The sequence below is a fragment of the Barbus barbus genome, assembly GCF_936440315.1.
Source record: "Barbus barbus genome assembly, chromosome: 10".
Taxonomy (NCBI): domain Eukaryota; kingdom Metazoa; phylum Chordata; class Actinopteri; order Cypriniformes; family Cyprinidae; genus Barbus; species Barbus barbus.
Window position 1 is genome coordinate 2,619,515 of NC_136738.1, and position 23,627 is coordinate 2,643,141.

Consider the following 23,627-nt stretch of genomic DNA (forward strand, 5'->3'; position numbering starts at 1 on the left):
GTGGGAATTCATACACATTCTTCAGAAATTACAAACAGTAGGATGATATTTTTCCGCATTGCATCTACTTGCTCAGAAATATACGCTCTCATTCAAAAGTTTGGGGTTAGTACGATTTTTGAGAATGTTTTTGAAAGTCTCAGCAAAAGCTGCATTTATTTGACCAAAAACATTTGATATTTGAAAATACTCTTACGATTTAAATTATTTTAATCCTTTTTAAAATGTATATCCTTCAGAAATCATTCTAATATGCCTATTTGGTGAAAAATGTATTATCAAACATTTATTATTATCAATATTTTGTCAGCATTTGTTTCTGGACTCTTTGAACAGAAAGTAGAGCATTTAACAAAAAAGCATTTATGTGAAACAAATCTTTTAAACATGATAAACATCTTTACTGTCACTTCTGATCAATTTAATGTGTCCTTTCTAAATAAAAGTATTATAAAAACCTACTGACCCCAAACTTTTAAACATTCACACAGACTCCCATTTGTTCATACTTTTCTCACAGTATTGATAAAGCTCCATCAAACTCGAAGCCTAAATCATTAAAGAGAAATATCTGTTTTTGTATAGTTCAGAAATGCATTATCCTGTAAATATTGCTGTCATGTTCTACTTAATGAATGGTTTTTAATGTTAATTGTCTTAAAGGATTATACATGTCATTGTGTTAAACCATAGCTGGAGTGAAAAGATGTAAATACTCTAAATAAATTAACTTTTGTACATAGTCAGGGTTGTATTTATTTACAGACTTCATTTTTTTTTATTAAATACTTGTGCACATTTCACAAAAAAGGTACAAGACACCTAGCTAATGTTTCCATGAAAGGCAGTAGCTGCTCTTCATAAAGCACAATATCATTTTAAGAGTATTCAAAGGCTACAGATGTTTTTCTGATATTCTTGAATGTTTCTGTGGTTCATGCAAGTCCCTTTAATATCAATCGGTTTATCTTTTAAAATTAACCCAATTCCTTGTTCAATTCAGTACATTCAGGAATACAAATAGTTTCAATTCAAACTAGAAATCAATAAAGACCTATTTTTAAAAAAAAGAATACATCTCAAACACATCAAGTTCAGCATGTCATTAATATTAAAATATTGGTTTAAATGTACATGATGAGTGTTTTCCACGGTCAGTTTTTGAATCTCAACAAAACAGATATGACGGATATGATAGTTAACGTGGTTTGGTAAAGCATCCAAACTTTGGTGAAAATATTTGGCTCAGCCTAAAGAGGTCTGGTGGTTTTTTGAAATTATGTTTTTGGAGGACATCATGTTACACATACTTGAATTTAAACACTATATTCATGTGTTACAAATTCAAGTTACTGATTTGAAATACTATAGATAAAGTAGTTCATTAGATTTACTATGTACTTATGTAAATACAGAGTAACAATGAGACTGAAAATGCATTATAATGAAAGAAACATGACCCTGAGCAAGTGAGCATGTTACCTACAATTCCCATCTGTAGACCACAGAGATACCTCCACATCTCCTCAGTTTACGGTGATGGATAGAAGTGTAAACCAAATTGTGTTGCATGTAATATAAAGAAATAACAATGTAACAGAAATGACTGAATATAGTCATCACATGACAGTATTTTTATACTAATGCCGTTTCCTAAGCATTACAGGGAAAATTCACCAAAAAAATGAAAATGCTGTCATTATTTACCCGTATGACTTTCTTTGTGGGACATAAAAGATACTTTGTGAAATATCGAAGTGTTTTAGTGCATACAACTGGTTGCCAACACTCAAAATCAAAACAGCTTTTATCTTGCACAGAAGAAAAGTCATACGAGGTTGGAACAACATGAGGGTAATGAGTAAATAAGGACAATTTTCATTTTAGGGTGAACTAACCCTTTAACATATTTAGAGGTACTCAATGATTGATTGGTAGCATTTTAATGACACCTTTCCCTGAGAAACACTCTTCATAGTTTATTACTTTGGTGCAGTCTGGTGCCCCTGTGTCTGAGATGAACTCTGGAGCTCAGTGGGCTCTTTTACCATTTTCCTGATTGATTTCACCCATCGCCATTCATCATCGCTGCTCCATCAGCTTCAGCCACTCTGCTGTGGCTCCTGCGGTTGTTCATCTGTAGAGACCTCTGACTCTGGGGTTCGCTGCTGTTTTAACCACATGTCTGCGTACAGTCCCCCCATGGCCAGCAGCTCCTCGTGCCTACAGACAGAGAGCAGTCAGACATCGTATACTGTAAGCAGACAGACCACTTGCAGAAAAGTGTACCACACGAAAGTTTCATCTTCCTGTTTTTCTTTGAAAACAGAGTTAATCTTAATCACCGTCAACGGTTTTTGAAATTTTTGACATGTACCTTTAAAATGGAAGATTTGCTTGACTATAAACTAGACTGAAAACAGCTGCCCAGGGCACGGCCAAGATGGCTGCCAAAGTGGACTTCTGAGCATTTCAGCTTCACAGGGGGTCGGAGAAGCCAAATGAAAGCTTCCCTCTGGCTCCAGAAATCACTTAAGGGTGAGGAAACACTCAGGACCATCTCTATTCCTTTTCTCAGATTGCTAAAACGGAGTTAGGAGGGTCGGTCTAGGGTCAAGTTTGTCGAAGCCTCAATTACTTGGAAGTATGACATCAAAAGTGAAGCAGACGCAGTAGGGGCATTGAGCTCTGGGAACGAGAGTGTGGAAAATGTTCTCATCGTAATGGAAGATCACACCAGAAGTTTCAAATGGACCTGAGGAAGCATTCTGTAGCAGCTGCAAAAGTGGATTATTACCTGTATAAATAAATAACACGGATAGTTTTTATCCTCCCATATCCCTACATTTTTTGGTCATAATAAATATCCATGAGTTTTCCAGTTATTTGTTCTTAAATGGACAATTTGTACAATATATTCCACTTAAAAATATTATATTATTTGAAGTCTTAATATTTTAAGATGAGCACAACTAGGCTGACAAGAAATTACAGTCAATAAGACATTTCAAGATTACCAGTTGTTTGTCCTTACTGGATTAAATTATTTTTAAAATACTGCACTTAAAAACAGATTACATTATATCTGAATATATTTAGCTGTGCGTAAATAGAAAATTAATAGTCACTAAGAAATTTCCATTGTTATTCTTACTGGATATGGACTATATTTTCAATGTATTGCACTTAAAGATTTTGTTATATGTGACCCTGGACAACAAAACCAGTCATAAGTGTGAGATCATCTTACACATCATCTGAAAGCTGAATAAATGATCTTTCCATTGATGTGTGGTTTTTGAGGATAGGACAATATTTGGCTGAGATATAACTAAAGGAATATCTGGAATCTGAGGGTGCAAAAAAAATCAAATTAGTGAGAAAATTGCCTTTAAAGCTATCCAAATGAAGTTCTTAATGCATATTACTAATCAAAAATATATTTACTGTAGGAAATTTACAAAATATCTTCATGGAACATGATCTTTAGTTAATATCCTAATGATTTTTGGCAAAAGAAAAATGGATAATTTTGACCCATATAATGTATTTTTGGCTATTGCTACAAATATACCCCAGCGCCTTAAGACTAGTTTTGTGCTCCAGGGTCACATGTTATCTATGAATACTTTTTAGCTGATAATAATGAAAATGATTCATAGTCACAAAAAATATTCCATGATTTCTCAAGATTTTGCGCTTACTGGATATGGTTTTTAATATATTTCACTTAAAAATTATTTTATTGTATGTATGTATGTATTATTATATTAAAAACTTTTCATATCATATTCTGTTATACCAAAATGATTTATAGTCACTAATAATTTACATGACTTTTCCAGGCCTGAAAAATCACTATTTTAAAATTCCCTAATATACTTCCAGATTTCCCCATGACCATGTGAACCTCACATCCTCCCTCCTTGTCAAATCTTTTCCCAGAGATTTCCCAGACCACAGACGTCTCTTTTCAGGAAGTAGCCTGTTAAGGGGCAGCACAAGGTGTATCTATTAATTCCTCTATTCTGAAAGCATTAACCCTTCACCTCCCCAAATGGACGTTCCCACCTCGCTCTCTTCCTGTGAACGTGTGTATTCCGATACGCTATTCCTGTGGGTTAAAAGCCTGCGTGGGTCGTGTTTACATCGCAGTGTCAGTCAGGGCTGAATCTGCGAGGTGTGGAGTTACATCCCTGACGGCTGTGTGTGTGTCTTGCTGAGGGTCTGTTGGCTGTAGCTCATATATCAAAGGGCCGAAGTGCAGGACAGTGAGCACAAGGTTAAAACCGGGGCTGAACGGCCAGGGTGAATGGAAAAGTCCATTAGCGAAACGCTCTGTGTGTGTGTGTCCATCAGGTTTAAGGGAGGAACTCTGTGTGTGTGTACCACCTGAGGGCCTGCAACGAGACGGGACACACAGATCAGGCAGGGTGTGGACCGCTCAGACACTGAGAGACTATATCCTGTCTCTGGGAAGATGAGGACACACTCAGACGGCCCTCAGGTTAAAACTACAGATCGACTGATAACAAGAACACCGCCTCTGAGACGCACACTAACACAGAGATCTTAGGTTTCCGAAGGATGAAGAAGACCCTGTCTGTCCCAACACGTCTTCTATGATTCACTCTCCACCGAACCAAAGGAATTTCACTCAATCAGGACAGAGAGAGGGTGTCACATTTCCTCTTTTATACCGCTAGCGTTCTGGCCGTTCTGAGGGGAAAAGGCCACGCAGGTTGTGTCGTTTGAATCTTTACTGTAGGTTTTTCTCTCAGAGTAAAAGAAGCTCAAGGACAAACGCGCATGCGCGCACACACACACACACACACACATATACACACACACACACTACTGACCTTCCTTGTTCTGCAATCTGCCCATCATGAAGAACCAGGATCTGATCGGCACTGATGATGGTGGATAACCTGAAAATGCAAATAAACGTTATTGCATTATATAGAAATGATCTAACACTCACTAAAAGTTAATCTCGATCAAACAAACAATTCAATAATGTTAAATGTAATCTTCAGCAAACCTCACCATCATGTTATTTATCATATTGTACATTATAATGTTGTGACGCCCAAATTCACTTGTTGCTATTTCTTTAAATTTATTTTATATTTAATATTGGTTATCAGCCTTTATATAAAGATCATTTTCAGCTTCTCGGTATTGAACAGAATGTATGCAACAAAAGATACTGAGCTGATAATGCACTCAGAGTGAACAGAAATGTCACCACCACCATAAGGAATAACAAACATTGATTATTCTCATAGAAGTTTCCTGAAAACCATCTTCAGGCCTTGACAAACCCAGCCGAGGCTTGGCCATCGGCCAATGACAGGCATTTTTTGTGGTTTGTTTCACACGGTTGTAATAATCGAACTGCCATGTTTCTTTGTTTCAAATTTTCATTTTCCGTCAGTCTTAGTACATGATGTAACTACAGAAGAGTCAAGCTTTAAATAGGAAAATTATGGAAACTCTTTGGTCATTTTTGAGCGCGATGCTAAAGGTCTAATCCGATTCAATGATCTATGCTTAGCTAAGCTAAAAGTGCTACCGCCAGACCCGGAGATCGGCTGAATGGATTCAAAAACAGTAAGACTCAACTGTTTAACTCTAGGGGAGGTGTAAAATTAGCTTATTTTCAAAAAAAGTGGAGTGTTCCTTTAACAATTTATGTGTTACTACCAAATTACATGCAATAGTTGATGGGATCCTCAAATACCACTGGGAAGTGTGGATGAAGTCCAGCATTTATCAGTCACATATTTCTGTCACATACATGTGCTCTGGAGTGGCCAAGACCACAAGTATGGACACTGGAGAACAACCACTGCTTTATTGATGGTTTGTATATCTACACTACAAGATCTTTGACGTTCCTTTTTGAATGATGAATACAGACGACTGCCACCTGCTGGTATGGAGAGTTATTTCTTCTCAACCAGGCGCAGAATGTGTGTCTTCAAGTGCAACTTTTTGGCCAACATGCGAGCTTTGCTGTCAATTAGGTGTTTCTGTGCCTTATTGGAAAAATAAAGGATAGTCCTGCCTCAAACTCACATTGTTGTGTTGGACTGGTCAGGATGCTCAAAGAAAACATGTGCCATGCTTTGATGGCACCATTAAGCCCAATATTTACAACCTACAAACAGCTTACTTGTTGTCTACATAATTTAGGTAGGAGAAAATATTTGCAGTATTAAAAACATTAGACTTCATATTTAAAGGGCACAGACAGGAAACAGGTCACTTGCCCCTAAAGCCTGTTTTTATTCCTGCATCACATAAAAAAAAAAAACCTTAATCCTTGTTTGCATCCTGTTCACAAAGCAGAACGATTCAGCTGCTGATGTACTGTAAACGCATTCCCTAATTTAAAGCAGCAGCAGAGCCTTTAAGTGCTAGATCCCTCTTAATCTAATCCACACACACTACTTCTTTAATTCACACCCAAAACCCTTCTGCAGGTCATCCTCTCAGCTGCCCTTCATCTTCAAACAAAGGAGCGGAGACTTCTTTATTGATCGCTAGCCCCAGAACTACCACCCCAAAACAGATCAAAGTGACACCACTGTCTCAGACGCTGGACAGGATCAAAGCTCGCAGACTCTGATCCTGATGCGTTTACAATTTTCTAAAGAGGAGAGCAATGAGAGACAGAGGGAAAAACATTAGGGAGGAGGAAACAGAGATGCTGGACGGGCAGAGACGCTTTCCAAGAGCGACAGCAGGAGTACGAGAGTGGTGGAATGCGACACAGAAAAAAAGGCAGAGGAAGTGAGCAAGGCTTTTGAATCTATGTCAAAAGTGTTCGCTCTTCTCATAAAACACCAATACAAAATAACTCCACACTAATAACTAGCAGGCGCACACGTGTTTTCTGTTGAGGACACAGCAGACCTTTATCTAACACTGTCGTGTGGACTAGAGGGGAAACGATTCTTGGACAAAAAAATACTTTGGTTAGCTTTCCTGTAGCTCAAATGGTAGAGCATGGCACTAGCAACACCATGATCATGGGTTCGATTCCCAGGGAAAGCAAGAGCTGATAAAATATAAAAAACTGTAACTTGAATGCAATGTAAGTCGCATTGGAAAAAAGCGTCTGCTAAATGCATAAATGTAAATGTGGTAGATATTTGTACTGTTTTTAATCTCATGACTAACACCACCTCTGAAAACAAACTAATTTAATGTGGATACACTGTAAGATGTCCATTTGTAGTTTGAGTAATTAGCACTGAATCAGTGTTTAATTAGAGAGGATGAGAAGAAACTGTAAGACAGGTGGATGTACAATTGAACAAACTGACAACAAAGTAAAAACTAATGCAAGTATACTAGCAGTCATACAAGGAAAGCATTTATAGAGGTTCGAAATACTCTTAAAATGTGACAATTTATATTAAATTAATACAAACATGTATATAAGATTTGTTTTATGTTTTTGAAAGAAGTCTCTTATGCTCACAACGGCTGCATTTATTTGATCAGAAATATATTAAAATGGAAAATTGTATAAATGTCTCACAATATTCCTGTTTTACAATATTTTACAATCTAATTTATTCATGTGATGGTACAGGAGTCATTAATTCAGGCTTCAGTGTCACATGATTTCATGATTTCTTATTATCATCAATATTGAAATCACTAGTGCAATTTAATATTTGTGTTAACTCTTCTTTTCAAGATTCTTTGATTAACAGAAAGTTCAAAATAAAAGCATTATTATCATTATTATTATAAAAAGCAGGTCACATTTTATTTTAAGATCCAATTCTCACTATTAACTAACAATTACACAACTTTTGCCTCAAACTCCTAATCACTTCTCAGTAAGGTAGTTGTTAAATTCAGGTATTGTAGAATATGGTCATGCAGAATATGTGCTTTATAAGTAAATTGGGCCATCAGGTAAAATGGGCCATTTAAGTTGAAGTGTCTTATCTCTTTAAAAGTTAACAGTCAATGACTGCAAAGAATTTCAAACTGTTGCCATAACAGTACTTGACATTTAGCAAATTAATTTATTGGTCTGAGGTTGCTAATGGGAGAGGGGCAATGCCTCATTCAAGGCAAGGTGAGTGGCCTGCCATATCCAATATTACTTCTCAATAATTAGGATGATAAATCAAAACAAATGCACATTTAGAAATAATGATTCATAACCCATGTCTTGACGGCCTCTCTGAGATAAAATACTGATTTTTTTAAATAATCCAGATTTTTATAAATTCTTACCAAATGTTCAGGTTTTTGTTACATTTATCATTTTTATTGATGAAATTCATTGAAAGGTTTGAGTGTCTTATACCTCATCTGTTTGAAATTCTTTGCAGTCATTGGCTGTTAACTTTTAAACTGTTATTGTTACATTTTGTTCATGAAATGTATGTTTTATAGATTAAATTGTTTGAAATTAATGCAATTCAAATGGATGTTCTACTGTAATTTAAATGCAGTGTTCTGTTACATTATACAATTAAATGTGTTTTTATCAGAAATGCCTCTATTTCACTTTGCAGTTTGACTGGCCCATTTTTGCTGATCGGCCGGCCCATTTTACCTGAACACTGCCATCTCAAAAAATGTGGGGCAGCTAATGTTTCAAAACCTGTAGGGCCTGAACTATTTTATTTTATTACATAAATTCAACACTAAAATATTAAAAACAGTCCTTAATAATCATAAGAACATTATTTTTTTGTTAGTGTTCCAATCGATTAACAAAAAAAGTGGCCCAATTTGCCTGATATCACCCTACTTTATATGTACTAGTAATATGGATGCTAATAAGCAACTACAGTATTTGATAGTGAGAATTGGTCCCTAAACTAAAGTGTTACCAAAAAGCATTATACATCTATTTAATTTCATTTGTAACCAATTTAATGCATCCTTGCTAAATAAAAGTATTAAAAAAACATGCTGATCTCAAACTTTTCAACAGTAGTATATTTGAAGAAGTGTATTATGTCATCAAACCATAAACTTTTCTAATACGAATGAACCAACACAAGTGTCGTCTGTGTTTGATGACGTTGCAGGTGTTCCGAATGAACGCATTTGTGTCCGATGAAGTGAACTTCAGCAGATATCCTGTGTTCAGGGAGTAGGGAGCAGTGAACCCTGCGCATAAGGAGCCTGTCAATTGGAATTCAGCTCCAGTCTATGCTGCAATGACGTCTTCTTCCAAATTAATTATTAGTGATTGTTACTTAACTACCTGCCATTGTCATCAGTATCTATGTATTAATTAGGGACGTTCTTCTGCACCATATGGCTTAATGCTTGTAAAGTACTGTAATTTGACAATCAGATCAGCTGATCACGGTGTTAAAACAATGGTTAATAATAAAGGGTCTTTAATGAATTGGTGCACCCTTAATAGTAAAACTGTGACAGACCCCCAAAAAAACAGTTTTACTTGTTCGCTAACACCTGATATGATAAGACCAATATCTTGATCACCAACTTCCCTCTCATTTAATCCCAAGTGAACAGTATTAAATACAGGAGTAGACAGGTTTTGTGGTCAGATCACTGAAACCACATCCTGAGGTGGTCAGACACCCATGTGACCACATCACATCTGTAGCGTAAGCCCTAATCTTTCAGACTCACCTGTCAATCATCCACTGCACTAAACAGATATTTTAAATGTTGCCAGCTGACTAAAAAATTGGATAGGCACATGCAGTTGCATTGACAGTACTCAACAGAACTTCTCAGCATGATTGTTTATCCAATACAGGTAAACCATTACAATTATTTAAAAATGCAGTTAATGTAAGCAAAAGTTTTTCTAGGTTCAATGGCGATAATGACAAAAAATGTAGACTGTAATGTTAACTTTTTCATAAAATCCAGAAAAAAGCAAGATACTCTCTTTTATAAGCCTGAAGATATAAAATGTGTTTAATGCCACAAACATTTAGGTGTGAGCTCAGCTACTATGTCACGTACAGCTTTATCTCATCGGCGAGACAACTGATTGCTATTGTTTGGATTATCCTTCATACACCTTTCAATTCTTTGAACTAGGGCGTTATTTTGAAGACACTAGGTTTAAGGACAAATAGATTAATTTAATTAATGCTAGAGATGTGTCCCAGATGGCCCAACAAAAGCTTTTATCAATACATGATGTTATCTGAGGGATAAAGCTTAGAACCCTGAGCAGAAGACAAAAGCACTGATGACATGTCTATATTGCAGGGCCTTGTCACAGTGGAGTATTAAAACAGATATAAAGGCGCAGTCAGATTAGAGAAATTGTGGTGTAATTTTGTATGTGTGGGGAGTAACTAAGCAAGTTACTTATTCCTCCCAAAAAGAATGTACTGTACTGTAACAAGTCCATGGAAGTCACACCAGTGGTCTCTTTTTTTTGTAAAATGATTATATAAATGTTATTATACAAATGTGGAGCTCTGTAGCACTTCTGTTAGCATATCAAATAAGACTTACCTGTGTGCCACGACCAGAGTAGTGTGGTTGGCACACACCTTAGCGAGAGAAGCCTGAATGTTTCGCTCCGTTTGACTGTCCAAAGCAGATGTAGCCTGAAAGCAGCATTTGAGAAACAGGATTGAGTACAAACCCATATCATGAATTGTCAACCTTCAAGAGAGTCTTTACTCACTTCATCGAGCAAAATAATGCGAGGGGATTTTAGGATCGTGCGAGCGATGGCCACTCTCTGTTTCTCCCCTCCGCTCAACTTCAGACCCCTTTCACCCACCTCAGTATCATATCCTGTCATATTCAAAAAGGTATTGTTCAGAGAAAAGGGAACATTCAGTAATCCTATATACACACCTCACGTTATTACAATCCTATATCTGTTCAAATCTGTGATCAATACACACTGCAATATGACACTGTCTGCTTTGCCATCACAGGAATAAATTACATTTTATAATATATTCAAATAAAAAACAGTTACTTTTAATAGTAATAATATTTCTCAATATTCTGTTTTTACTGTATTTTGCATCAACAAAAATTAAGAGTTAGTGAGCCTAAGAGACGTTAAATGGTAGTGGTGCACGTATTCCAAGCATGTGGAGATCATAAAGCTTGAGAAACGTAGAGAAAGATAGCAGTCCTCTACCGTTTGGAAAGGACAATATCTTATGGTGGATATCAGCAGCCACTGCAGCCTCTTCTACTTCTTGGTCCCTTGCAGAGATGCGTCCATAGCGAATGTTTTCACGGATGTTATCATTGAAAAGAACAGTGTCCTGAGGAACTACACCAATGTAGGATCGGAGAGAGTTCTGTTTCACCTGTATGTATGAAGACAAACAAAGTCAAATAAGTCAACTAGAAATTCTTATAGATGTTGCTGTGTGCGCAAATGATTGTTTTCTCTGCAACTTCACACAAAGACTATCTAGCTCTACACAACAGGTGAATCGCAGACAGGTGGGCCTCGAACTTTAAAGCATTTCACCACCTGAGGTTTTGGAGGTCTCCACTGCCTTTGAAAGCTAAGGAGCCAGGTGCTGATGGGCTATGAAGGGGTCCCAAGCTCTGAAGATCTGAAACCCCAATTATAAAGCAGGGTGACAATCTTCACATGCTGCCTGTTGTTGGGAGGGGTGCGGCGATAGACCCCTGCCGAGATCCAAAGCCTGGCAAACTCTGTGAGGCAGTGCCAGCTGACATCAAGGGTTTCGAACAGCATAAAGAGGAGCAGAGACAAGGCAAAGTAGGTCTGGAATGGGCACAAATTTTAAGGAAGTGCTAAGCTGGCCCGCTTATAGCCATATATCAAGAGCCACGCTGCAGAGATGATCTACGCCCGTACGCCGTTTCCATCTGGAGCCATCTGAATGCCATTCTGGTATGCTTTTGCTTTATATATTAGGGTAAGTTACGTTTGTCCTGGCAGAGGCAAAACAAGCCAATACAGCTGACATTTTATATTCCAACAAATTTACAACTATAATGTGCAACACTGGTGCTTAAGTGATCAATATCAGGAAATCATTACCAATACACTTAAAATGGATTGCTTATACAGCATTTTTGAGTCAAAAACAGGCCACTCTTAAAGCTAAGTGTCAACTTGCTTTGAAAATAAACAGAATTATATTGTGACTAGTGCAGTATAATCGTACCGATCCAGATCCTTAAAAAATAAATGCTGGTTACGTATCAGAGTATTAGTTGTACAAAATATAGTAATAAAAATGTATCAGAAATCAGAAAAACAAAACATGGAAGAATAAAAATACCAATATATATCAGATACCCCAGTCTCAAAAGCAGCATCACACAACATATACTACTATTCAAACGTTTGTAGTTTGTAAGATTTTCTCTAAAGAAATCAGTACTTTAATTGAACAAGGATGCCTTTATTTGATCAGAAGTGACATATTAGAATGACTCTAAAAGATTTTCATTTCAAATAAAACTGTTCCTTTGAATTTTCAAAGAATCCTGAAAATATGGCCTCCACAAAAATATTCACAACACCAGTCTTTAAGACGACTGGAGTAACGGCTGCTAAAAATTCAGCTTTGTCATCACAGGAATAAATTACATTTTAAAATATATTCAAAAGTTAATTTAAATTATAAATCGGGAGAACTGACAGAATTTGAAACAAAATAGCAAGATAATGATTTCTACACCTCTTTCCACTCACTTAACGGATAACACATGAAGAATGTAAGAACTAGAAAATGGGGCGTTAATGTCATAACTATTAAAGGGAATGTCGAGGCGTCTTATCTGTAGGAGTGATCAGAAATGTGCAAACAGTCTCTACAAATCAATATTCAATTAAGGGAGATTATCCATACGGATTAGAGCTTGTGTCAATGAGGTCATAGCAGGTATTACCAGCTCAATGATTGGTAGTGAAGACAAACACTTATGATAACATTTAATATGCTCTCTGTGTCCTAATGTCCCACAAGAGTCTTGGCTTGCAATTAACCTTACATTTCCCTGCTGGTTATACTCTGTATAATTGTGTATGTGACAAATAAAACTCTTGAATCCAAAGCTACTGTTTGAACTTGGGTGCTTAAAAATGAACCACAGACGTTTCAATGGATTATAAAATTGCTTTACAAATGTACTGCGATTCAAAACATCATAACAGTGTGAATGCACTCAAGTGGAGGCTCTTTTAGACAACAAATCAAGTCTAAAAATGGGCATCCAATCCAACTTTAACGCGCTCTCTAAAATGGCTTATTTATAGTCACGGGCTGCATTCGAAAACTGAAAAATGCTGCCTTCGGAGGACACATTCCAAGGCAGGAAGGCATCAAGGCACGTCCGAATCCCGACTTCCTGTCTCATGAGATACCTTCATCTGATTGATTTTTGAAGGCAGCATAGATGTATCCGTCGCTGCCTTTGATATCCCACAATCCTGTGCGTTCCATTCCGTGACGGTTGAGCTAAAAAAATAAAGATGGCATCTGAAAGTTGGGTTTGGTGGTTAGTTTGTGTGTAAATGTATATTTCTGATGAACTTTTTGCACATTTGATGTTATTTCTAGCGAGAAATTAGTATTATAGTAATTAAATATTCGTTTAGTTATCACCAAAACTTGTTCCATTTTGTTGTAGATCATTAAACCGTTATGCTGCCTCAGAAGCATGTTTCGTGAGGTGCCTTCATGCAAAAACGCTGCCTGCAAAGTCATTGCCTCATAAGGCAGCTGCCCAAGTTTTCGGATGCAGCCTAGATTTCTGAAAATTTTTTTTTTTTTGAAGCTAAAATTTTTAAGTGTCTCTGGAACTAAGATTTTTTTTTTTCTTTTGCACTCAACTTAGGAAAACTGACCCAACAAACCTCAATGATGTAAAAACGAACAAATCTAACTAACTGCTGTAAGAAAAACTGAGCGTAATCTTAGCCACAACAAGAGAAACTGGAAATTATTCTTGGATCACATTAAAGAAAAGCCCTCGTCTCGGAGCACTGATAATAATAGAGCGAGTGGTGCTCTGGCTGTTCACTCCACCATTAATCCATGTGGCGAGTGGAACCAGCCTCAGTGTTTTCACTTCAAACGCCTGACGAATTAGATCCCTCTTTGAAGTTTGCTTTTTTCTTTTGTTTATTTTTCGCCTGTTTTTTAGTGTGCTTAATTCGCCGTCTTTCCATTCTTTCTTCCCATTCATTTGACTCTTAAAAAAAGTCAATGTCTTTAATTTATGAACTAATTAACATCAGACTGGGCCGGGTGAGAGAGGGCTTACTGCAGCCATGTGAAACACAAATGGCTTCCCAGGTCTTTATGGGAGTGTAGCATCTGTCCCTTCACAATACAACTTTTATCCTACGAGACTTTCGCTCTGGTTTCCAGTCCTATTTGCAACAGTATTCTCAATCATTTCAAGAACAAAGAATTGTTTTTATAAAAAAAAGTAAAAGAGCACATTTATGCCATTTAAGTTCAATCAAAAAAAAAATAATAATAATAATAATAATAATAATAATATGAAGAAACAAATCGGACAAGACTGGCACAATTACAGTATACTTAGGAAAGATTACACTTTTACCTTGACTGATAAGAAAAAACACGGATGTCCATTCTCTCAGATAATTCAGACATTGTTCATTATATATTCAAAGTTATGCAAAAAAAGTGCTGCTGGGGTGTAAAAAGTCCATTAATCTGTGCTCTTTGGATGCGGGATTCTTTCATATCATCAAAAAACTCAAATCCAAGGCACTCGAGTAGTGTGAAAACATTAAAAAGCCTTTATTCACATGGCTTTAGAATTTAAAAACACCAGATTTGTGCACCGACGCGTTGCGGCTAACTCGCCTTCATCAGGGTGTCAATTTAATCAGTTCATCACATGACGTAGCCACCGGAACAGGTATCGAAGCAACAATGAGAGAATTACTTATCGTAATCAATAAATTCAAATCAATTCAAAACACTGCAACACATATTGACTGTATCTTAGCATCTTTTCCTTCTTCCAATCATAAACACTACTATATAAGATGGATTGAGCAGCTTAAAATAAGTTTTCCCATCAGTAAGGAACGCTGTATTCTCTCTACAGATTCATATACAGTAGTATACAATAGTAGTGAACAGTCAATTAGTTCTACCATTAGCCTTTGTCAACTACTCAATTGCACTTGTCCTATGCGCTGACAGGAGCTAGTTTCCTCAGTTCATAAAATTTGTGCTGGCATATTTGTGTGGCCTGTTTCTAGTAGTCCAACATTTTAATTTACAAGATATGAAAATGCAATGCTTGCATTTCCAAGACTGCAAATAAGCAAACACAGAGGATAAGCCAGAACTGTAAAAAAATTGCTTCAGGACCCTGATACTAACTTAATCTTGCCCAGAGTCAGAAAAATAAAAGTGAGTTAAGGCCCATTTACAGCAAATACGATAACTATAACTATGAAGTTAATCGTTCTAATTCAAAGAGGGAAGTCTACACTAGAATTATAACGACAGCCAATCAGAGTTTAAAGAGCAAAGCCACAGACAACATAACTGCCTGCAGACCAGGGGAGTTTCCTCTGAGGAGGCAAGGGAGGCAGTGCCTCCTCAAAATATTGGAAGAAACTAAATTTGTAGTACAAAATTAATAACAGCAAATAACAAACATAAATCACAAATTTTTCTAAAGAAACAGTGTCCAACAGCGACACCAGCGTCACTCTCACCTCCCCTGAGCCCATTGAGTTTTAACAGACCCCCTAAAGCGGGAGGTGAGCTGGGGGGGGGGGGGGGGGGCTGGGGGTAATTGAGAATGAATGGGGGAATAGTCACGTGAGAGGAGGCAATGTCTCACTCGCAATATGATTGGATATGACCGCTTATGTTCAGCTATGATTGGATCATACAGTAAATCCCACCTCTTGTGTTCATGCACGTTACCTGTTTCAAATCAGTCTGAATGAACAATATAAATGACGTTAATGGGAACATTAATAAAAAACAAAAGGTAAACAACTCGCACACTTTTAAATAACCACTTTGTGTCAAAGACTTAAAATGGAAATATCATATGATCTGTGGGAGATTTTAATGAGTTTAAGGTAAATCTCTGTGTCTGTGACCAATATTTACTGAGCTTTGATGACTGATAATCAGAAAAATTCACAAATAGCTGAACATAAGTTCACTAATACTGCCTTGAGTTATTATTTCGGAATAAATGTAGAATGCTTAAAAACACAAACCTGATGCGATTCCAACTTGGCTTTAATAAACAGAATATTGATTACATAGTTAATGTGAAAATATAAAAAAAAATAATAATAATTCTCTTTTTCTGATAGTGCAAGTAATGTTTATTTAACCAAGAAAATGTGACTGGGCCATGGATTTAGATTTACTTTTGATAAAAACAAAAAACAACCTTGTATACTTTGCCTCATTACAGAACACCACCACACACCACTGCTGCAAGCATATACAACATGTTATTGTGCGTTGGTGTGGACACTAATATAGGCGTTATAGTTATATTTATAGCTATTGCTCTTTGAGTAAACTGGTTACTTGCACACCATTTATGACAAAACAAGCAGCATCAGGGGTGATACACAAGCTTCCATTGCACGACACACTCATCTCTCTTCATTCACATAAAACAAATATTTGTATTTGTCAACTAGCAGAAATGAGTAGTCATGCAAAACCTTAAAACACCAGAGACACCAAATTTGTGCTAATTCTTAAACGGCACATTTGTTTAGGTGTTATCTTTTATTCAAGTTTCTTAAAATAGGAAAAATAAGATGCACATTACCGTTCACTCATTTCATGTGGTGCAGGATATATTCAAATGATTAATGTGCATGTCAAACACAGTTATTATTAAAGAAGGCCATGAATTGGTCATGAATAGCATTGGTTCAGCCATTTAATAAACACTATGTTGCTGGAAACAATTTATCAAGTACAATTTTATGACTTGTCTGTATGTGTGCGTGACTCTACATCAATTGGTCACAAACCACCTGAGCACTGTCACATGTGCACAAGGCACAACAAGTCTAGACCATCAGACGGGGAAAACGGGCCATATCAGATGTTCGAAAATGAGAAAAACACAAGCAAAACTGTGATATGCAAAACAAAACACGCTAAAATTGAATCCACTTGGCGAGAGGCAGGCACAAGTATTGTTCCGCATATCCGACCAGATGTGCGCTCAAATCAGGGCTGCAACCGTTTACTTGAAAGTCACAAGAAAGGCTGGGAGGGAACTACCCATGTGCGTCTAACCTGGACCAAATGTACGCAAAACATCTTGTTTACACGAACCTCCACATGCTGCTCTGTTTAACACTTCACAAGATTGTTATAGACTCCAGTCTCTTCTCCTCGGCACTCCACTAAGTCAGACGTAACATCAATGAAGTACAGTGCCTTAGAAACAGAGAGGTTCAGCGGGGGCAATGGGGTCATTCCCTTTTGGTCTCTTTTCCATCCTTTGTTTCCATCTTCTGTTTCTTCCTACATTTACATGTTATTATATTACATAAAGAGAAGACAGTGCAACAGTCAGAAAAATTAATCAAAAGAGAGTGACTGCTGAAACCGGGCAATGTCTCTGGCGACCACTCGCCTTCTGTAATCAACCGCAACTGAATCAATAACCTCCTTTTATGAAGTGTTCCATATAGTGGAGCATGACAGAAGCACGGCTGGATCCCAGCAGGAAGAGCCATCAACTCCAGGAGTAAAAATGGATGAATGGTTACTATCAATAAGGTCTCTAAAACAAGTAGATTTGTGAAGCCAGTTGTTATACGTAATTTAAAGGTTGTTTTTGCCAATTCAGATTTAAAAAGGCATGAACAGTACTATTGAGAAATATGTTTATAATGATGTAAACTCACATGAGATGAAGACTTCAGATATTTAGCTAGCCTACAAAATAGTTTCATTCTACATGGAGCAGGTCAACCCCACATGGGAGCTGCCGTATTGAAATCACATGACCAGCTGTGCTATTCAATCGAAACTTACTAACGCTGCTAATTATAACAAAAATATATTCATTTTATAAAGTGCTTTAAATGAGTGCTCTATGTGCTTTACAAACTGTAAACCTACAGAAATGATGAATGACGTACTTGTGTGCATGTGCAAGCGCACCAGAACATGTGGCCTGTCGGCTGTCAGTGTGGTGTCTGTGTTGCTCTGCTCCCATCGCTTACGAGATCAATAAGCCCCAGCGGGAACATCACTCCACCCCTTCCTAAAACACACTGGCAAACCTTTTCTACCATCAAAAGCCACTTTGAAAAGAAACATTTACGACCCTCAAAATCTCAAAATCATTTTTTAACAGAGCTTTCATGTTAGTCATTATTAGCATACTACAATCCAGTCCTCCCTGTGCTGTACCCGACCATGTTATTTGTTCTCTCTGTCTTGTTTGCGTTTGACCGTTTGTTTGTTTGACGAGTCCGGAAACTCAGGGAGACGGAATGCGCTTGTGCGTTTATTTCAGTGACAGCATTCATAAAGCAACACTCATTCAGCTGTGAAGTCGATGCGCAATAGCTCTGATATTTCTGAGTCTTTCCCCTCGTCGTCTGACAGGATGGATTCCCATTTCACGTGCAACTCTCATCATCAAACGCAGCATGGAGAACGAGGAATCAGTGACCAACACCAGAATGAACAATAAACATGCTTAAGTGAGTGTGCAGTTGTTCTCCTCTTAACTGATTCATATATTTTTTCCTTCAGCTTGCACCTCATACGGTGTGCGTTTGCTTTGCCTCGTTTGTAACACCAGAATGAAAACAGCCTCTAGGTATCTATGCATTCAAAGGCCATGGGATTCATATTTTGATCTATTATTTCTGCCAAAGCGTTTACCTAAGAAAATGAGCATGAAGAATGACAAACAGATGTTTCTTGCTATCTATATCCTGCGACTGATCTCTGCAATATTGCAAGATTTGTTGCACAACTGCTTGGTCATGATGACAACTTCTAAAGTTACAGGAAATCTATGAAATATAGATGATATAAAACACACAGATTGAAAGGTTTTCTCCTCGGTTTTAAAGTGGGTAAGTCACTTTATTCTTGACCTATCAACTATGCAAGATCATACGATTAGAGACATCACGTTCCCATGCTCTCCCACCAAAAAAGTAAAAAACAACAACATTTTTTTTGGCCTGCTCACACCCACAAAACACCACAGAAAGATGTATACAAGATTTTTCATTTCAGGTCTCCTTCTGTTGTTATAGGCTGTTTTTTTCAATTCCCCCCCACACACACACACACACACACAACGTATTACATTTGTGTGTTAGCACCTTGTTGCATTTGACGCAGAAGGCACATGTGTTTTCATTGAGAATATCCAACCACGAACTTCTAAATCATTTATTTTTAGTTGCACAATAAGCAAATAACCTTAAAAACCTTAAGTAAATGTGCATAAGATTTTTTTTCTGGATATTACATTTTGCTGAAATACCACAAGTCATTTATTTGTCTGGCACACATATCAGTATTGTCCATCCTGAACCTGCCCTCAGCAATAAAAACTTGTCCAGCACAGAACGTCTTAAAGATCTGTCATTAATGCCACGGGAGTGCAAACCTCGGTCAATTTTATTTTCATTTCTCATTTCCACAACTCTATTAAGACAAAACACCACCACGTATAGCCCTTAACATCAAACTATTTTTATGTTCAGACTGTATTCGTCTTTGTACACATTGACTGTCACGGTAACACCGCTAACGTGGTTCAACATGAGACTTCAGCTGTAAATGTTTGTCAAGTGTTCTTGTTGCAACACCTGACCTAACAACCCATTGCACAACGAACGGCAAAAATCCCACATCAAATCTTATAAGATCGTTGAGACTGAGAAGCATTAAGAAAAATCTGATATTAATCAGATTTCAAAGCACCTAAAAATCAACACTGATTTCTGATGCCTGTCTGAACAAGTCCCAAGAGTCAAAAGGTGCATCTCAGTCTAATAAATATTTCACATTCATGGACACTTGTGTAATTTCACGCAACATACTTCATAGTGCAATACTTGGCGAAAGATCTATTCATTTGCCAGCTCATGCTTTAGGAGTCCAAAGGATAATGTTCCAGTGAGTTTAATGAGTTCGATCTGGCCAGTAGTGAGAGGGATGAGATGCTGAACTGATGACAGCTGCTCTATAAAGTAAATCTCCCCTCATGCCTGTACTGTGAGAAAGCGTTCACTCCCTACGAGTGTACTGGCACGCTGACCTACCTCATGCTTCCTGCTGCGCTCCAAACACATTAACGCAGCAGGAATGTGTGGCCATCGTGTGCCAGTGTGAAAGCAATCGCTTGAACGCTGGGTTGCGGTTCTCATAGACTTGACATGATACTGGAGAGGCTGTGAATGCGTGTGTAGGAGAGGACGAGAGAGATACAACTTTTACTTGTCCTCCCTTTCCATCTCCTCTTCTTTCTGCCAGCACAGCTTGTCAGCAGTGCTTCCTCCATTTAAATGACAAACCACAGCTTCTCTAAACACTCTCAGCCAATCGATTATCTCAACTCTCTCAAGAGGAATAGACAGGAGGTTGCATAAACCATGTTTCCTGGACTTCGATTGAGGTACTATTAAGAATCCTGAAAAATCTATCATGGTTTCCAAAAAATATTAAGCAGAACAACTGTTTTTAAAGACTAAGTGAGCATTAAATGAACATTAGCAAAGATAACCTAAATATGAAAATAGGGGAAATCAACATGCATAATTAAATGCAACAAACCAATACTGATGAATGAACTCTATAACACTGGATATTTGGATTGTATTACCAGGCTGCTAGCAAATACAGCCAGTTATAAGTTCATCTTATTATAAAGAACCATTCCATTTTTATTTATTATTTTTAAAGACTTGCTTAATATATGCTTAGGAGCTAAGCCATACTACATAGGCCGGTGAGCAAAGGTAACAAGCTTCTGTCCTGGATCAGACCAGGACTCCAAGAGTGATTCTAGCAGCTCTGAGCAGAGACCAGCGCTGTGCAAGAGGCCACCGTCTCCCCCAGGACACTGCAGCTTACAGCTCCATATTCATTATTTACGTCTCTCTCACCATGATTAATTCACAGGGGGCAGGTTTACTTGGAAAGAAGAGGCAATAGTAAATCATATTCCTAGAACCTTGTCAAGTGTAGTGGAGGTTATATGATCTATGGTTGCATCTTACATCCCTGGTGTCACTGCATTGTAGTTAACAGTGTGACAGCTTGTACGGTCTGGTATAACATCACCTCAAACAGGCTACAGTTACACACTGCACTACGCTGTACAAGCATTTGTATTCCTGCGGCTAAGTCAGTCAGGTTTGTGTGAGAGCAGAGCATTAAAGTCTCATGGGTTTAGAAGACATGAAAGTTTCACGCTGCATGTGACTTCACCATTTAAATGTAAGACGCCAATAACAACATTATTCATTATCAATGCTATTACTTCATTACCAAGAGCACTCTGAGATCAAATTGTGACTAAAACTCATGGACGATTTCTTCTTGAGCAGACTGTCTGACGTAAGCTTGGTAGGAAATTAATTTTTCACATTTTAATGCAAGCTCTTCGTCCTCTTCCGTCAGTCAGACACTCTTGCCTAACATCAGCCCTGTCACTATTCCAACCCTACATTAGAGGTTTTCAACCTTGGGGTCAGCAGACATGCAGGTGGGGTTGAGAGAGATATCTGGCATAATCTTAAAATGCTATTTATAGCTGCAGTCTAGACCTATAAAATATGCAGCTTCTCTTATGCATAAAATCATGTTAACTTTTAAAACATGAAGAGAAATATAGGTGACAATGTGGTCTGTGATGCAAAGGTGACCTCCGTTTACTCACTTCACTACATCCTGGAAAGAATTTTGGTTTGCAAACTTTTTCATATTCATATGACTTGGTCGAATTCATATAGATTCATTTTACAATGTCTTTCTCAGGGTTTCTGCAGGTTTTATGAAAGTAAATTAAGGACTTTATGACCAAGTAAAGACAATTTAAGAAGTAAATTGAAAGGAACAGAGTATACCAATATGGTCTTGTACTTCCAATAGATCTCCATTCCTTTTATCATAACTCAAAATAATAACTTTTACTGTACCTTCTCACAAAATCATGTTCTTCCTCAATATTTTCATCTTGATTTCCTGTGCAAATGTTCCAGTGTCTAAGCATCCTTAAATCAAGATACTTAAGCAAAATATGACGTCTTTTATATAAGCAATTGACCAAAATTAATTGAGTGGGTTAAAACAAGAACAAATATGCTAAAAATCAACTTGATCCGTAAAACACTGACATATATTTTGTCTGATATTTGTTCTTGTTTTACGCATAAACTCACTTAAGTTTGTTAATTTGCTCAGAAAACAAGACTTCATATCTTAATTTTGCATCTGAAGTAAATGTATCTTGATTTAAGGATGTTTAGATATTTGTATTTGAATACACTTCTCTGTATTTTTTTGTTTTCTTTCTGTTATTTATTTATTTTATTTTTTTGCAGTGCAATTTTAATGCCATGATTTTGAATTTAAGACCTTTTTAAGGCTGTAAGACCTTTTTAAGACCCACAGAAAAATAAACTTTTTGAAGCTTGCAAATGTTAATTACATAAACGTTCAATAGATGGACAAAAATGAGGGGAATATTACTAATATCTTCATTTGTGTTTTGAAGATGAACAGAAGTCTTTTGGATTTGGAATGCTAACTAAATGTTAACAAAAATCAAAGTATTTCTCTAAAATCTTACATATTCTGCTTTGGTAATTTTATTACATTTTCTACAGAAGCTTTAACATCTGACCATATAAAGTGTCTCTGTTGTCATGTTTCCTGACCTTGGAGATGTCCTGACCGTCGATGAGGATGCAGCCTCCCTGCACGTCATAAAAACGGAAAAGCAAACGGATGATGGTGCTTTTTCCTGATCCAGACGGACCAACCTGTTAAATAAGACATTAGCAGGGGTGAACGTCTTGTCTTGCTCCTGTATACACTCTTATTCTATAAATGTTTTAGAACAAAATATTTACAAATGAACAATTTAGATGTCATTTTACCAGTGCAACTGTCTGACCAGGCATCACTGTGAATGAGACTTCACTGAGAATTTCTTTCCTGTAGACAAAAAAAATAGGAAACTAAATTTAAAAGATGCTAGCTCAAAAACACTGTTCTCCAAAAACAATTAAAAAAAAACGTTCTTCTTGACATCACTCACCCAACAGTGTAACTAAAGCACACGTTCTGGAAATCGACCCTTCCGTCGGTGAACAACAGGTCTCCTGCATTCACATCATCCTTTACCTACAGCAGAGGGGAATCTGGAAATTAGAAAGGGCAATTTTGGCATGTGCCACAGGAGATACGTAGAAAAGCATGGCACTGGGCTGACAGTGAATTAAGCAAACCTGAAGAATGCATTAAAACTGAAACCATGGCAAAAATACTGAGGCCTCTTTCAAGCCAAATCCAAGAATCAGTTTGCAAATTAGCTCCGACAGCTTTTGCGAATATATAAAAAGAAATGTGAAGATCAAATAAGGGTTTTAGTAAGATTAT

At 37.2% G+C, this 23,627-nt stretch overlaps 1 protein-coding gene across 1 annotated transcript in view; it reads right to left on the reverse strand.

Annotated features, from left to right (window-relative positions):
- Positions 1 to 735: 735 nt before the first annotated feature.
- The window catches only part of abcb6b (ATP binding cassette subfamily B member 6 (LAN blood group) b), a 28,234-nt gene continuing 5,342 nt past the window's right edge, over positions 736 to 23,627 (reverse strand). Inside the window, exons 11-18 of the mRNA XM_079426763.1 lie at positions 23,287 to 23,372; positions 23,126 to 23,183; positions 22,904 to 23,008; positions 11,144 to 11,318; positions 10,673 to 10,785; positions 10,498 to 10,592; positions 4,863 to 4,931; positions 736 to 2,223 (exon numbers count right to left, since the gene is read on the reverse strand). Of these exons, the coding sequence (XP_079282889.1) occupies positions 2,103 to 2,223; positions 4,863 to 4,931; positions 10,498 to 10,592; positions 10,673 to 10,785; positions 11,144 to 11,318; positions 22,904 to 23,008; positions 23,126 to 23,183; positions 23,287 to 23,372 (822 nt within the window). The 3' untranslated portion in view covers positions 736 to 2,102. The remainder of the gene's footprint in view (positions 2,224 to 4,862; positions 4,932 to 10,497; positions 10,593 to 10,672; positions 10,786 to 11,143; positions 11,319 to 22,903; positions 23,009 to 23,125; positions 23,184 to 23,286; positions 23,373 to 23,627) is intronic.